This window comes from Chroicocephalus ridibundus, chromosome Z (genome assembly GCF_963924245.1).
Source record: "Chroicocephalus ridibundus chromosome Z, bChrRid1.1, whole genome shotgun sequence".
Taxonomy (NCBI): Eukaryota; Metazoa; Chordata; class Aves; order Charadriiformes; family Laridae; genus Chroicocephalus; species Chroicocephalus ridibundus.
This window is the reverse complement of record NC_086316.1, coordinates 67,180,745-67,198,421: the sequence shown is the minus strand read 5'-3', so window position 1 is coordinate 67,198,421 and position 17,677 is coordinate 67,180,745. Positions and strand designations below refer to the sequence as shown.

The 17,677-nt window shown below is 37.9% G+C and overlaps 1 protein-coding gene across 2 annotated transcripts in view; it reads right to left on the bottom strand.

Annotated features, from left to right (window-relative positions):
- PLPP1 (phospholipid phosphatase 1) overlaps positions 1-17,677 on the bottom strand; it is a 67,489-nt gene that overhangs the window by 23,899 nt on the left and 25,913 nt on the right. Inside the window, exons 2-3 of one of the 2 annotated variants that reach the window (XM_063319336.1) lie at positions 13,415-13,566; positions 9,860-10,140 (exon numbers count right to left, since the gene is read on the bottom strand). In XM_063319336.1, coding sequence (XP_063175406.1) covers positions 9,860-10,140; positions 13,415-13,566 — 433 coding nt within the window. The remainder of the gene's footprint in view (positions 1-9,859; positions 10,141-13,414; positions 13,567-17,677) is intronic. The other variant, XM_063319335.1, reaches the window with a different exon arrangement.

Sequence of the window (17,677 nt, the reverse complement as noted above, 5' to 3'; positions counted from 1 at the left end):
TGGTACCAAAAAAAAAAAACCTAGAAGTCAGTGATTGCATTATTGTGACAAACCTGCACTGCTCAGCTAAAGTGTAATAAATACTGCATCCAAGAAAAATTTGTAGTAAACTCAGAAAGCCTGAGCCCTTTAGCACACACGCAGGGCTATCACACATGGGGAATAAAATAATACTTCACACTGTACAAGGACGTGTGCTGATGGGAATTAGTTTAACCGGTGTTAAAGCAATAGGATAAATTGGCAAACTGTACTACACATTGCACCTATATTTAGCATGACAACAAGAGAAGGGCATTAGCAGCCTAAATAAACATGCTGGCATCCAGTTCATCTTCTGAATACCCATACCACCGCTTTGTTCCTCCTCCTTTGTACTACACTGTCCTGTTACGGGATACCATGGGAACAATTAATAAGAATTATTTTTTCTAATTTGATTCTAGCACTCTGAAAAATTAAACCATATCCTCAGAACTGATTCACAACATGACTCAAGCTTCAGCTACAAAAATTTTAACAGCAAATTCCTCTTAATATATACTGTAGAAGAGAACTAAGGCAAGCACTTCAAGTACATCCACTGTCAGTACTCATTTGCAGATCACCTGCACCACCTTCTATTTGCTCAGAAACAGAGGTTATGCAAGACATGGTATGTATGCACATACATAATACACACGCTCTTAATTGGTTAGAAACCTGCTACCATAGCTAAACTTGTTTGCTTAAAGTGCTAATCTGTCAAAAGACTGTTTAGACCTATATTCTCACATCCTTCTCTGTAAAAGATCTGAACCCCTATTTTCTACTCACAACTTTGCAGTGTGTTAATCCAGGAAGAACATACCATGCTTACGCCTTCCCAACCACAACTGTTCCATGTCTCATAGAAAAGCACAATAATTAAGCACTTTACATCCCTGGAACAAAGAAAGCTGCTTTGTTAACCTGAAGATCATAAAACATTGCAACATGTGTGTAATACCTCCGCTTTCTCCATTTTAAAGAGCATGAAAAAGTGGGGGGGGCAAGATGTTTGCTATATGGTTTTTGTTTTCCCTCTAATGAATACTGCCCCCTCCACTTTCAGGAACTGTCTCCTTGTACAACACTGAAACTGCTTCGTTATGGAACTAGTGGCGATATTTTAGTTTCAAAAATGTGACAGAAAGTTTTGAACTGCATTCATGAACACTTTAAGTTTTATTACTTTTTAAAAAAAAAAAACAACCCAAAAACTGGACCCAGCAGTTACCCAGACTTGAAATTCAAACCAGATATTTCAGCTGCAGTCCAAAAGGACAATAAAATTTCATCACAAAGGGACACATCTGGCATTTATGAAATACAATTTGGAGAAGATCTCATATATGAACAAAACAAAAAGCTCTCGTATCTACATCTCAATAGAAATATAGAGAAATATTCTCAACAGAAACAAGCCAACAATACCTCAACAGCAGATGTTTAAAGAGACAGGAAGACTGTCTCTTTAAACTGTCTCCAAATCTGCACCTTAAATGACAGCTCAATGAATAAGCTCCAGAGTAAAAGTTAGTGAATTGAAGGTTCAAGAAATTAAACCATATGTTGACCTTTCTCCTTTTAACTCATCATAAGGTACAGCTGGAGATGCATAAAAAAAGAGATGCAAAGTCATTAGAGAAACTCAGCAAGGAGGAAGCTCACTTAAATGTTTGGGGGCCAGGGTTCAAGCCTTGCCCAAGGCTGAATATGAAGAATTGCTAACTCTTCCTCTCAGGCTTAGTAAGTGATTGTTGTACACAAAAGGGAGGGGGAGAAAACCCCAAGATACGTTAGAATCCACTAGTTAGACTGATTAAAATTTCTACAGACTGGAGGCACAGGAACTCAAGCATCTCATAGCCTGAAAAGCTTCTCCTAAGGAAATTCAGCTGCCTCAAAATCTGCTGGAAGGGCAACATGGCAGGGTGCAAGCAATTCAACAGCTTTCTTTTTTGACACTCATGTTGCACAGGCCTAACAGGAAGAATGCTCTCTGCTAATCTGTTACTCAGGAGCAAAAGATGAACTAGTTGGACATGTCAGCAACAGCCTTGCAGTTGCAGTAACCATGAGATTCTAGGATTTCAAGGACAACCTCCTCAGAGCATAAAGACATTCCAGCTCCTCGTGGAAGAAAACAAGCAGGAAAAACAAGATGCCATCTTGAATCAGTAAGAAACATCTGGCTGTGTTTATATACTAGAAAATCATGAGAGATAGAAACAGACTGTCTATCAAGAACAAGCACTGTGGCAACACCCAAGCAAGGAAATAGGAAGGCCGAGGCTGGGGCTAGTAAGGGATACAGAGGGCAATGTGAAGGTGTTACACTGGCACTGGTAGGTTGGCAGCAAAACAAAACCCAACAATAACATGGCTCCCCACTGAACAGGGTAAGCTATGCCATGACAAAGGGAATACAAAAGCTAAAAGTATTGGATATCTTTCTTGCCTCAGGTTTTGAAGTCTTTTCCAACAAGACCTTTTCAGACTCCCAGGTCTTCATATCTAGTAGTAAAGTTTGGAGGAGAGAGGTACTATCTAGAAAAGGAAGATCTAACCATAATTACATAAAGCTGGACTTGCCAGTCCATGGTTTGTATCCAGTGGTGCTGAAGACGACAGATTACGCCATGATGTGGCTGTTTAGGTATCTTTAAGAAGCCACACTAAGGAGGCAGAAAGTCACCCTGGAGGTTAGAAAAAGGAGGACTGAAAGAATAGCTTTTCCTAACAGGCTGTGCAATCCCCATCTCCAGAACTCTTGAACTAAACAAGACACACAGGGCTTTGTCAAAACTCCACAGTTACCTCTGCTTTAAACTGGAGGCTGAACTATGTGACCTCCAGACGTTCCCTGCTGTATGTACACAAAGGCTTCCTAAGCTTCCAGCCACATACTAGAAGTATGTAAAACCATTCTTGCTAGACAATGTAACAAGGTCTCCACAGTGTTCAAGATGATGTGGACATTAACAATGCTGGGTGGGGGGAAGAAATCAATTCATCACTAAAATTGTTCAATAAAAATTTCAGAAGATAAAGATTCTGAATTTTATAAGATATCTCAAAGATATACTCAAAAGGGTAGAAGAACATTAGCCTTTTTTTAGCCAGCATGTTTTTTTTTCTGAAGTATTTTAATACTTTCTGGTGACATTTTAGAAAGGTTTTTTTAAAAATCGTTTTCACCACCACCTGCAGGAAACAATCATCCTGAAATACAGTATTAAAAATACATACATGTATGTATTATTATACATAATCAAGAACTACTAATATATATATAACTTAATAACCCAATTGCCAGGTATCTGAATTGAGCCAAACTTTTATTCACTTGATTGATTGGTCTTGACAGGTTATCTGAATTGAGTCTTAAACTTTTATCCACTGAATTGATCCACAAAGCATTAGCAACAAGTTGTGTTTCACATTCCTTATTGAGTACTGATATTACAAACCTACTTTTTTCTTACATTATTACTGCAGGAAGTGATTCTAAAACCAGAAAATTTAAGGATGTATGCTTTAAATTTTGAGGTTCTAGGGAGCAATCATTTGCACCAGCAGTAACTAGAATGTATTTATTTCTACCCCAAGTGTATTATTGTCCCTCTGAAACTATTCAGCAGACACTAAGTAATAATACTGCATACTTCATGCTACAACATTTATTTTTAACATTTTGTGGATAAAATGTAAGTTTAAATAGTATCAGATTCAATATACCTGACCTTTACACAAGGCTTTAATGTGCTGTTTGTGCTGCCAAGTTTATAACATGATATATATATAAACATGAAAGTCACAGTACAATCCTAAAATAAGTTCTAAAAATACTGTAAGCTGTATGTAGCACCTGCTACATTGTTTGAGAATTAAAGAAGATTCTCATTCAAATCTTCTTTCCATACCAGAAGCTTGATATGTTAGGGTTCTTTATTGGGAGGTTTTGTTCACTTTGGTGTGTTTTTTGGTTTTGGTTTTGTTTTTTTTTTTTTTTTTTTTTTTGGGGTGGGGGGTGGGGGGGGGAGGATTTTTTGGTTTTAGTTATACTTGCTTGTAGAAAGAATGTTTGTTATAAAACCAGAGAGAAAAGCCCATCACCATAGCTAAGTTCCCATCCTCCTCACAAAATATTGACAAAACTTTTATTTAAGCCACATTTACTGTCCTTGAGATTGGATTTTACAAGCAGTAAGACGACACTCCGAGTTTACAGACACAGTTAAGACTGACTTTTTCCAGGTTCAGGCTTGCCTGGTCAAGCATGACTCCTAGATTCCAGATCCTGCTATCTAGAGATTACCAATGCTCATCTGCACAAAGGCAGTCAAGATAGAATTAGCAGCTCCTGACTGCCAAAATGAGTTAGGAGCAACCAGTAATACTGCCACATAGTATATTAGTCTATATACCATATACACAGTCTAACAATACAGTCAGAAGGCATCCCATCACCGTCTTGAAGTACAATACATTTAGTGTATTTTGTAACTAAACAAATAGGTTTTAAAGTTGCCTTTTTTCCCTACTAGAAGCCTAAAAGATTTTTTCCTGGCCAATCAAGTGTTAAGATACACTAACAAAGGCTTTTTTGAGAGTGTTGAAGACGTATCCCATAATTCATACACTAGGGGAAAACAGAAGCTCTTGATGTTCTACTTAGTTACTCGACTGGACATTCAAGCTTCACTGTTTATAAACTCAACAACAGACAACCAGCAACTACAGCAAAGTACACTCACCATAGGTACAGTAAAGTATTAATTCACAGCTCCTGCTGTTGAACATCTATGGTTTCTATTAACTCAGATCCAAGAAAGCTAACAAACAGGATGCATGAACAATCTGCCATGGACTGGATAGAGTGGACAGGTTTGGGAAGTGTGCCTTAGCTATCAACAAGGAATGGAGAAGTCATCATCTGTCCTTTCAGTGTCCCCTCTATATACTCCTCTTTAAGGAATTTGGATATCTTGCCAACCAACTCAAAAACAGACAGAGGTAAGCAGTAGCAAGACAAAAGAGAAGGAAGAACTGAACAAGAATGTGAACTGCAAAAGCCAAAGAGATCAGAGATTGCTAGAGACCACTGACTCGCATTCCCACTCAATCAGGGTTATAGCCTAGTACGCCTACCTATTTTACTGAGCCCTACTTTGAAAAAGGTAAGAACCATTTGGTAAGTCATTATCTTTACAGGTGCTAAAGAAAGTACCTTAAAGCAATCCAGTAGCATTAAAGTATACACTGGTATACTAAAAGTGACATGCTAATTGCTAGCACCATTAATAGGAGGACCCCTTGGCTTTGATCTCTCTTCATTCTTAGACACTAAAACTTGTGCGTGTATGTCAAACTTACTTTTCTAAAACACTAAACCAAGCCACTGTTACCCAGTAAAGAAACTGGTACGTCACTCAGTAAAGAAACATGATATGAAGTTCTGTATCCTTCTGCCCAGTGCAACTGCACTTTAAAAATATTATCTTACTCAACTGTGTTACGTGCTTTAAGAACTTCGCTATTTTGATACTCAAAAAAAAAAAAAATCACCTTTGCAGACAGTCACCTTTATTGAGTTACTACACTTAATATTTATTTAAATGGAACATTACAGAACTCTACACACAACTGGTTGGCATCAAACCTAGCAACACCTTCAAAAAAGCTTGAGGATGCAGTTCTGTTCAAGTCATTCACCCTCAGGAAACTGCCATGAAGTAGTTCATACCAAGCTTCTGTGTCTAGCTTAAACTAAATGCCAAAGACTGCCTGAAGAAAGAGTTCTTTTACAAAGAGACACAGAAAAAGTGTACACAGTTTCTAATAGTAATACTTAATTTAACTAGGAATTTTAATATAACTAGTGGTTTCCATGCATTTAAGAGATCTGCAGGTGCTACATATTTTCAAGTAATATATCCCAACTCTTATATGCATCTTTCAACAAAAGTGAATCAGATTTACTAAGCACACAGCTGTGATTGTGATCCTCAGCCTAGTTTAACCTCCAGTAGTACTGAAAGTGCAAACACACTATAAAAGTCGCCAAGGAGAACCAAAGCTATTTAAAACTGAAGAGGACAGTTTCGAGCATGACACAGAGCAAACAAGATACTTAAGTCAGCAAGAATTAGCTTATCAAGCTCTTGTTAGGAAGTAAAACCTTACTGAAACCAATCAAAACCCACAAGCACTTTAATTTAGACAAACAAACACAGGTCCGTTGGTTTATATTCATGATAAAGCATATATGTGTTTTAGCGTGTATTTTAATACTACTGTTACTGATGAACAATAAAGACTAATGATTACCTTTCCCCCACGCCCCATGTTATAACATAGTAGACATATGCAAAGAGTTGCAAACATCAGATTTTCATAAGACAGTACTGGAACAAAATAGGAAATGATGGTTGTCCATAACACTCTCAGCCTCCAACCATAAGTTACAGGCTTTCAGAAATATAGGTGGTTTTCTTAGTTTTATTCTTCTAGAAGTTAGTTCAAATGGTTTTTTTGGATGCACCTATAAACTTACACATCCCAGTACTGCAAATAGTTCCACAGCTCGCTCCAAAAACTTAATCTTCACGTGGGGAAAAATAAAAATAAACTACTTCAAATAATTTCGCCTTCCAGTTTTACTACTAGAAGGAAACAGGAACAATTGTTCATTACTCAACTTCTATATTACTTGACAGTATTCCTTTAGAAACTTCTCTCTTACATCCACCTCTTCAACACACATCCACTTGCGCTACTTCAGACCAAGAGCTCTGATCTACTCAGGCATGCTGCATACCCAAACTATTTTATACTTTTGTTCCAAAACTATTTTGTACTTTTGTTAAATATAAAATGATGAGAAGGGATGATGAAAAGGGAAGAGAGAACAAAACAGAAGAGTACACTATGCATAGTGGAAGCATACAATGGATTTTTACACTGGAAGCATTGTTTTCCTCCTATGAATTAAGAAATAAACGAAGATTAGATTTGTCTTTTTGACTGTGAAACTGAGCACAAATTTCTGAAAATATGCAAAACCAACCTCAAGTTCTACTACTACACAGGAATAATACATTCAATTCAGAACATATGATTCTGTATGCAACACTGATTGTTCCATTTTGATTATTTCTTGGTATTTCTACCTGCATATTTATTTTATGCAAGTTAGGGTAGATCGTAAAAAGTTTGCTGCTGATAAATTTGTCCAACTGATCTAGAAATTCAGCTCTCGGTTACAGTTTGAGAGCCTACTGACCTCCTCCAACTGGCTGCAAAACTCACTGCAATCAAACTCCCTCCCTCTTAGTGGCTTATTAACTGTCAGGCATGTAGGCACATGACCTAAGAGCATTTAAACCACCCTTTTAGATGCTGAGCCCCATTTCCATAACAAATCCAGAATGATTTACTGGGTCACTGCATCCATGACATCCACCTGTAGAGGACAATGCCCCGCTTTAATCTACCCTTCTTTGACCACTCGCTTAGTTCTTGTTTACACCTTCAGTCAGGCACATGGAAAAGCCTCCGCTGAGAGTGGAAGCACCACAGGTGAGCTCACGCTGAAGTTAACACTTCAAGGCAAGCTTTGATCAAAAAGGAGAGCCCTCTTACATCATTTTCTAGGGAGCAACAGGGACAATAGAATAAGGGAACAAAGCAGTAGCTGGGAATACAAACCTAACAGCTCATCAGTTAAGATACAGACAAATCTTGCTTCCAATTGGGAATTCTGAGATTTCAAAGCACTAGTTGACCAGGGAAGAACAAAAGTTAAGTGATCACTAAGCTATTGGCCCCCCATGTTATTCTCATACAACAAAAAAAATCTGTTTCCTTTTTTGAGAATAAGCCAATTCCGTTTTTCAACAACCCCAAAACCCAGAAAATTTAATTTCAGGACCATTTTAGTCTTTACAATCAACTTAGATTTTCTTCTTTTCCCTCTTTACATTTGAGAAAGATTTTTGGACTCATGCAGAAGGTACACTGAAGACTCAATAGCTATGCCCATGTTGAATTTTGACTCTACAGTTTCATGCTGAAAGCCACGCAATTCTGTTTCACAAAGCACGTGAGGATGTGTAATCTTGTTTAAAGACTCATTCCATTTCAAACTTAGACTTATCTTTTCACATAGTAGCAGAACAATAAAAATAAATACCACTTTTAGTGAGCTGAAGCAAAAAGAGTCAAAACTACTCCCACCACAATGTAATAGACAACAAAATCTGCATTTCCCCCCTCTTGTGTTGTAAGTTACCACTTTATCTTCTTTTAAACTCTGAAAAGTCAGTTTCTGGCAATTACTTCTGCTGACTCACCACACTAAAATTTGCAAAGCTGACAAGATACTACCAAGAAAAAAATGTTACCTTGGGGGAGATAGCATCTCCTTTTTTTCAATTATTAAGGTTCAAGTCAGATCTTTGAGAAGTCAGTAACATTTAAAAGTGACAGACATGCTGTTTACAAATTCTTTAGTTTCTACGTTTCATGAAAATCCTCCTTTGTTTACTCTGCCTTTTTCCAAACTGAAGTTAACAGTCATACAGAAAGTGACTATTACAAGTACATCATGAATGTCCTGGAACAGAGATAAAAGTTAGACCTTACTGACTCTCCAGAGTTAGTCACAGGCACAGAAAGTCCATCCAATAATTAGTGCCTAGAATAGCTTAGAATAAGTAAATATGTCTTCTAAGCATAATTATGGGCATTAGTAATACAAAAAAGCTGCACGTGAAGCATACTCTTCTACTTAATTCTCTCAAAGAACAAACTCCAATTTGACTATTTACTACCTGCATGAAAGTTCTGCTCATTAGGATTATTTGCTATACTGCCAATCTATCATCATGCACTTTGTCCTCTTCTACCAACAGCCATTCAAGATACAAACTGGTCCTGGCACCTTTGAACAGCTGCTGTGCATGACTTGGAGCTGGACCTGGTCCTCCACCAAATCAATATGCAACATTTTCCTGTGGCTGCTGAGATATACTATGTATGCTACTGATAGATCCACAGGGAATACATGCTAGAAGAGTAAATGAGCACAGATGACATACATGTATTTAAAAGTGACACACAGGGAGAAGAGTTCTAACTAAGAGCGCATATAGGTATTCTTGAAAAATTCTCTAAAGCTAAGCTTCCAGGGAGCTCAAGCAACTCTAATACCAGAAATTACTCTGAACATACTTTAACATTTCCAGTAGCATTCAAACAGTGTTGTTTATAACAGTGACAGAACTCCAATGTGTCAGACACTTCATTTTTGTTTCCCTGTTATCTTGCTGCAATTGATCTGGCAGATAAGTACTTAAGGTAATGAAAGGCCTAATAATGAGAAAACCGAGCAGAGTGATTCTCTTAACAGTTCTCCGTATTTTATACGGATACATCCAGTTTTTATTTCCTTTTATTGTAAACCTGAACTGCTTTCCTTGCCATTCCACATCCAGTTTTGAAGGCAGATTTCAAATTCTTCTCTTCGTTGGGATGTGCAGACATTTTAGAAACATAAATAGAAGCCAAACAAAACTGAACATCACCCACATTTTGCAAAAAAGCAGACATGAATACACAAGACTTTATGCATTCTTCTGTACATTAATGAAACAAGTTTCCACAAATTAGAAAAAAAATTCCAGTGTCTAGATAGGGTTCAAAGTTTAAAATTCATTAAAAGACATTTATTCTAGGAGAGGCACAAAAAAAATGCAGTAGCAATACCAAACTGATCATCCCCAAGTTAAGAAACGGGTCTTAGAACCAAGTATACAAGGTTAGTCAGACTCACCTTCCCTCATTGATTTTTGCTTTGTCTCCTTGACAAGAGAAGTTCTCGATGTAGCCTAGACTGCAATTGATTCGTGTCCAGTCAGGCTGGCACACAGCGAGGAAGTGAGGACGAAGTCTGCCTATGGAGTACTTGGCAATGTCTGTCAACGACTGGCTAGCAGCTGCTCCAAAAATGAAGGTCCCAATGGCTTTGTAAATAGTGGCTATGTAGTTATTTCTGACAAATGAATTTGAGTGCAAATGATTATAAAAGACAGAGAGAGTCTCTCCTAGGATTATCTGAAAGAGAAATAAGGACAACAGTTAAAGATAACCTCCTTAAAAGAAAGATATTACTCTATTGCTGTTAGACATGTAGTTTCAGAAATCAATTTTTTTATAAACATTAAGCTGCAAATTTAAACTTTCCAAGAGTCAGCAGTAACCATGCTCAAACTTTAAATACTTTTATGTAGAAGAAAAAAAAACCTTTTACCTTGCCCTGGCTTACGTTGAACTTATGGATTATTGAATTATTGATTTTCAGAATAAAACAAAGCCTTCTGAGAGAGTAACAGTTATCCATATTACTTGGCACGGCCCTAATTCAAAACATTTTCTCCAGTAGTACATTTTACTCTACACTGAGCCTTCTTCAGCTAAATTTCTGCTGAGCAAAATTTTTTCTCTTTTATCATAAAGTTGTTTTTTTGTTTTCCTGCAACTTTATCTTTTGCAGAAAGTAAGTTTTTCCTTAAACCAAGTATAAAACTTTACCCCAGAAGGTTGGAAATTAAACCAGACAGTCCAATTTGTACAGAAAAGCTCGACTCATACAGATGATCCAATTGGTGGGGGACCGTATGCATACATGTAAAGTGATCTTTAAAATTCCTGTAAAGATTAAATGATGGCTTCATTTGTCACTTGAGCGTGACAAGTCCAGGATCCCAGCAAAGCAGAGCTTTGGCAAATGAAGCTGTTATTAGACACTGACACCTGGGCACACAAAGTAGCTGTCAGTAGCTTTGCACATTAAGGCAAACAGACAATCCCATCAGATGTGTGACACTGAAGTTTTGCACTCTGCAGCATACCGAAACATGGACTGAAGCAGAGAAGCATCAGAACATGGACTAAAGCTGAGAAAGTTTTCAGTAAAGTAGATGTTGTTAAGCTCTTATTCAGAATCTACCTATCCCAGAGAGTAATCTCTTAGTGAAGATAGTTGAGCAGACATCACAGCCATGACTGGTAAAAAATAAATCCCTCTGTCATGGTTTGGGTGGTCCTCAAACCAGGACACTTTTAAAGAACATTGCTGCAAAACCTGCAAGAAGGTCACTCATCTCAGTTGACATGACAAAAAATTAGGTTATGTCAATGCAACCAGTTCACTGGACACAGACAAAGAGTATTCATCTTCAGTAATCTGATTGAGCATTGCAAAAAGGACACCAGCATTTGCTTTTACCATTTGACTTTAAAGCAATCTTGACAGAAAGCCTGATTTCACAATTGAAAGATGGTCCCTGATGTTACAAAGGTAACTTTGTTAGATAAATGTTCATACAGGCTCATATGGAGATTAGATAAATTGAAAGGAAATACATCCATTAAAAATTACTACATTCATTTAAGTCTTGTCTAACTCAAAGTCTTTCCTAACCTGCAAATGACTGTCAGCAAAGGGCAAAACATCAATCTTTGCTTGCTCTATTCTTCCGTTCTTCCTCACTCATCCGTTTTAACCTTCACCAGAAATGAAGTAACAAGCTAGATGGACTTCAGTTTTGACCAAGTACTGCCGCTCTTAGGTAATATTGGCTACCAGTGGTACTAACAGGGCAAAAAAAAGTGGTCCTACCTTAAAAGGCAGGACCTTTTAGAATAAACCACTTGCCAGTTAGTAGAAGAGACAAAAACCAAGAGTTTTATCTGCTCCAGAAGTATTTCTCTAATTTTCGAAGCAGTTTTTCCAAGAAACGCAAAACTAAGTCACAGTTTTGATTCCCAGTCCCACGTTTCTACAGTTACGAAAAAAAATTCCATCCAAGAGCAAACATAAGCTACAAGTTGACCTTTATGTTGGAACCTAGATAAAAAAATCCATGCAGTCCTTATGCAAGACAGAGTTAGATTGCCATATGCAGTCCTTATGCAAGAAAGAGTTAGATTGCCATAATATCCCTCCTGATTTTAACCCATTAGCCCAGAGAAACAGCTGGCCAATACTGAGGTTCACATTTAGCTGCTCCTTTTCCAGCTATGATTCCTAAAATATACTTGGATAAATATTTATACATCTAAAAATCTTATTTGGCATAGAAGAGTTTTAACACTGCCCAAAATGTAGCTCTGATGACCTTGGATGTCACCCAACACAGAGCCATGAGAGGAGGCTGTAGCTTGTTAGCACATGTGGACAGGGATGTTGAAGCCTCTGCCGAAGGGCCATTATTGGAACTAACATGCTGTCCCATGAGATTTAGGACACAAAATGATTAACTGACGAGGTCCAGCTCTCCCCTCTGTCCATGTCCAAGGACATGTCCCCACCACTTTTTGCTCCAGCACTGATAGTGGGTTCTTTCAGGAGCCATTTCACTTAGCTTAGCTCAAAGAAAGCTGCTGTTTTCTGCCAGGTTAAGGATTTTTACTAGCTTATCCTGGTTCAGACAAGCCAGCAGAGTTGGCAAGAGACAGCATAATAGTGGACATTACCTTTTGTCCATAGTAAGCTATTAGGTTACCTCAGCTGACAACACGTAATTAAAACTTAAGGATACAGAGTCACTATATGTATTCTCAAGCCAGTTAAACTGAGCTAGGAGCTGTGGTCAAAGAGAGTGATCCCAAACTGGCAGTTGAAGAGGCAATCTCTCCAGCTCGCTGTTCTGGTGTGAAGGAGGGAAGAAGAGCACCCTGTTCTCAACCAGGTTAGGTGCAGCATGAAAGTGAGCCCTAGCATTAACTCAAACACAAATGAGCCCAGTGTTTTATCCTGACCTTCAGGGAAATACCCAGGGAAGACCTCCCTGGCTACTCATTCTTTTCATTCTAGTTATGCTTTTGACAAGTTCTAGTTGGAAGGCATAATACTTTTCTATTAAAGAAAATGGTATCTATTAAACTTCCAAACACTGAAGTATTTCCAATGACTCTGTGGCACAAAAATAATGCTAAATTAATAGGTCATGCAAACTCATATTCTGAAAGCAATAGCTCCCAAAATAGAAAAGCTTGAGACAGTAATTTAAAATACATTACTGTTAACTGATATGGTAAGGGAGGAAGTTTTTATCTCTCAGACTATAGAATTAAGCCACCATAGTTATAAGGAATTATTTTTCTGTTCTATAATTCTAGTTGTTTGAGCTCAATTAATGAAAACCTTTTAGTTTTTCTTGCCAGAACACCATTTCTACTGCTTGAGCACCTGGTCAAGGACATTATTTTGAAGCCTAGAAATCTTACAGAATACAGTTTTTGAAGTCTGTATTAACAGATTTCCCCTCCTCCCTCTTCCCCAGCCCCATTGAAATCAAATGCAATGAAGAAAAGTTTAACTTACAACAATTATACTGAAAGGAATAATTATTCCTGCTAACAACTTATAAGAAATGGTGTCCTCTTTGTACGGATACCGGATGGATTCATCACTACAGAAAACTCCTCTCTGGAAGGGGATACGTCTTGAATTGAGAATTGCAAAAGGCAAGCCAGCTAGCAAAAAGGAATAAAAAATACATTACAAAAGCAATACAAACTCTGGTGATGATTATACCCCCACATTTCTAAAGAGAAGTGCATGAAGAGGAACGGGCATGCAGCAAGTTAAAAGGTTATGCACTTCCTTTGGCCAATGACTACTGCCTTGTCTTTGCAGCTCCCAGGAAGGACTGCTGAATGAAGGAGAGCAAAACAGGATTCCTCTCACCTTCATATTTGTGGGACATCAAGTACAAAAGCATGCCAAAGCCATGATTGGAGTACACAGTTCAGTGACATCCACTGAGTTGCTCAATCTGCTGCTACAGCCACAATTATTGACTATTCCTTTACATTCCGGTGAGCAACAGTTACCCCTTTATACCTTCTCTGGACAGCTTTACAAGTCAGAAGAGCATAAATTGCATTTCAAGAAAGCAGAAGAGGGGTTCTTCTCAGGGAGAGCAAGGGCACAGGGAGTTTTCAGGAACAGATATGGAAAAAAGGAAGATTACACAAGCACACGATCCCCTCGCTTCCATACACACTGGATATTTCCCTGAAGCAATGTGGTCACTGCACAAGCCCTACAACCTCAGGGCACTGAGATTTTTTTCCCCCCTCTATTCCACAAAAGAGGAAGCCTTTGGCTCATCCTAAACTCAATAGAACACAAGATTAAGGCTCACAACATTTTGTGCTATTGCACCTGAAGAGACCTGCAACACTAGCCAAAACTAGTCATTTGAACAGCAAAGTCTTCAAAAAGCTCAAAATAGGATGTTCAGCAAAACAATACTCAATATTCCTTAACTTAGGGATGTACAGCCTAGTGGCATTAAAGTGCTTAATAGCCCTTGATTTTGTGCTCAAAATTCAGCAGTATTGCACATAACATGCATATCAATTTAGAGTTAGACAACAAAAATCATCTGGTGGGAGACACTCCTAATCTACCAGTAAGGGATCAGAAAGATGAAAAACAGTGTCCTTTCTTCCTGCCAGAGACAGGTGTTGCTGTAGTCCAGTTCTCCCTTCAGGACTTTTGTCAAGACATAGCCCACATCTTCCCTTCCATATACACAACTACACCGGAATAGGTGGGATAAACAAGAGTAAACACAGGAAGAACAGGAGAAAAAGAAAGGAAAGGAAAAAAAAACCACCAACAAAGCAGTAGGAGAACTGTCAGGGAGGGTAGCCAGGATTTACAAGAAAAAAAAGAAAGAGACCTAGGATTCTTTTCAACCCTCTTCCTCCGTTAACCTCCATCCATGAAGTCCTCCAAATAAAGCCTGACTTGTGGGACCACTGTGAATGAGACATAGTGTGTTTCACCAATCGTTTGCTATCGATTTTGTTCTTCACACAATAAAGTGACTGCTTAAAAGAATGCTTCAGTTTCAAAACAGACACAGAAGAACAAATAACAAACTAATGGTCATAAGATGAAAGTTTCCTTGAAGTGACCTCTGATGAACAACACACGGCTTTGTCCAATGACTGAGCAGTTAAGGGCTTATCATAGCGCCCATGTATTCCAGCTAAGCCCATTGCAAAGGATCAAGTATCTTCTGTACTGTTACAGTCATAAAATCAATAGTATGCAAAGCCTCCCCTCCGAAAGTGACAGAAAAAAAATCCACTATAATTGTGAAGAGGGGTTGTTTCCATTTCTACGCCAGTGGGACTACAACAGACCTAGCTCTGGAAGCTATCCAAGCACACCAACAAAGCAGAAGGACAGCAGAACAGGCCAAGAGCCAAGACACAGCCTCACCAAAACACTAAGCCATTCAGACACCAGCCAGCACAGAGCCCTGGAGCTGGAATCTGTAGTACAATGCAAAAATATAGCCTTTTCTATCAGCAAAAAAGTCCCTCTCCCTTTCTCCTAATAGTAAGAATAGCAGTTTAAAAAATACTGCACCCCAGACCTCATTTCTGACCTCCCCTTGTGTTGGTATTATGACAGCATGTCATCATATATCATCAGTTGTTTAGCATTTAGCTGACTTGTGCGAGGGAGGAGACAGAAGCAGTGCACAGTCATGGTGAGGGAAGGTGACTTGTCAACATAATGCTGTGGTGCTTCCTATACCATTTATACTACAAAATATATATGGAATGAAAACTTCATCCTTTGCACTGCACACATACTAACACCAGATTCAAAACTGTATATTTGAGAAACAATGTATTTGTTTCTCTGAGAAATACACTGAGAAACAGTGTATTTTTTAGATCTCCAGAATAGAGAATGAGGCATACAAAATAAGAGTGTCTGGATTATTGACAGATTTACTTCTTTAGAGTAGGTAGTTTTCATCTTAATCATCATGGTAAAGCAATTGCTCACAAAATTAAGTTCAGCCTAGAAAAGCCTTATCACAGCTTCAGCACACTGCCACAAATACTTGCAATCATAGATGCCACTGATAGCACATCACCAGCTCTGCATCATCCCTCTTAAAGATCTGCTCTATGTGAATAATCGTGTTATGGTGGCTTATTCCTCATTTCCTCCTACCCACACCTAAATATTTCAGCTTCCCAAGGTGGAAGATAATATTTTCAGAGTGCTGGGATTATTCAGGTATTTGGGGGGCTTTTTTTTTTTTTTTTTTACATAATTGTCTGCTGCTAAATCAGAAATGGAAAGCAATGGTATGTGGATCATGGGAATGAAGTCCCTCATACAGTGACAACATGTACTTTTCCATACAAAGAGATGCTGCTTGAAATGTGTGCTTACTCTTCAGCAATATTGAGATTATAGATTATTATTATATTCAATTAAGTCTGTAATTGCTTGCAGCACCTTCCTGTATATCAAGATCATGCAAACAAAATACCAAACAACTCAGTTTGGTTTTGTTTTGCTTTTTAAAAAAGTAAGAACCAGCTAAATACGTTATTAAAATGCCTTCTCTCATAATTTCTTTCTGGCTCTTACCTGAAACCAATTTTTTTTCTAATTGAGCAAGAAACCTTTATGAACAGCTTCCTGATTTCATAACTAGGAAAATTTAGATAAGACTATTAGTTTTAAGTTCTATGCATATACCTGGTTTGAAGTAACAAATAATTATAAGAGCTACGCATTGAAATACAATACTGCTAAAAAAAGCTTACACAGTAAAATTCTTGAAGTGTTTCTTCAGTTTCCCCCAACTCTACAACAGATTTAAGAAGTAATTCTACCAGTTATTTGTCTTATTGCTGTTCTCAGCACATTTCAGTGATGAAAGGAAATGTGTTCCATGAAACCTTGCGATAAATTTCTAAAAATCTGATTGTTGTGAGATTGATCAGATTGACTGAACACTATTAAACCGAAAACTAAAGTCACAGAACTACAACATTTGTAATTTACCTTTTGCACAATCGAAGGCAGTTATCCAGTACTGGCTTTTGATGTCTTTTGGTCAAAGTACACTCCAATGGCAATATCTACTCCCTCAGAACATGCTCCACAGAGCAGGTTTACTTCTTTTAAACACATACAGATTGGCTTTACTATTAGATGGTGGGAGGGGAGCAAAAAGTAGAAATCAAACCAGAGAGGCGGCAACTCCTACTGTTTCTGGCAAGTGAAGCCATTAAGAAAAACTTCTCACAATACTTAGGGGTTTGTTCTGTTTTAAATGAATCCACAATGTTTGGTTTAGTGGGATTTGAAGTTTGTTTCTTAAAGCCAGACTTAATTTCTAAAGTCAAATCCAAGTTATTTTAAATACATAGTTTAAGTACTTCTGCAGTGTGAGTCTCTCTCTCTCAAAGACAACACAGAGACAGGGAAAAACAAGCAGAAGAAAACTGGCATAAGCAATGAAAGAGGCAAAGGCTCTTACTATACTAAGTACAATAGTAGGGCTTTCCCTAGATTTGTGATAGACTTGTTACTTTTTCACCCTGAGAGATACCATAATTTTAGAAGACAGGAATAATTTTTTGCATCACATAGATATTTCCTAAGCATGAAACCTGCTGGCACAGAAGGACTGGATATGACTGAAGAGAACAAATGACATTTGTCTTCATAATGGTACAATTATCATTAGTGTCAAGGTCTTTAACTTCTCAGATACAACTGAAGAACACATTTTCATAGAAATATAGGAGG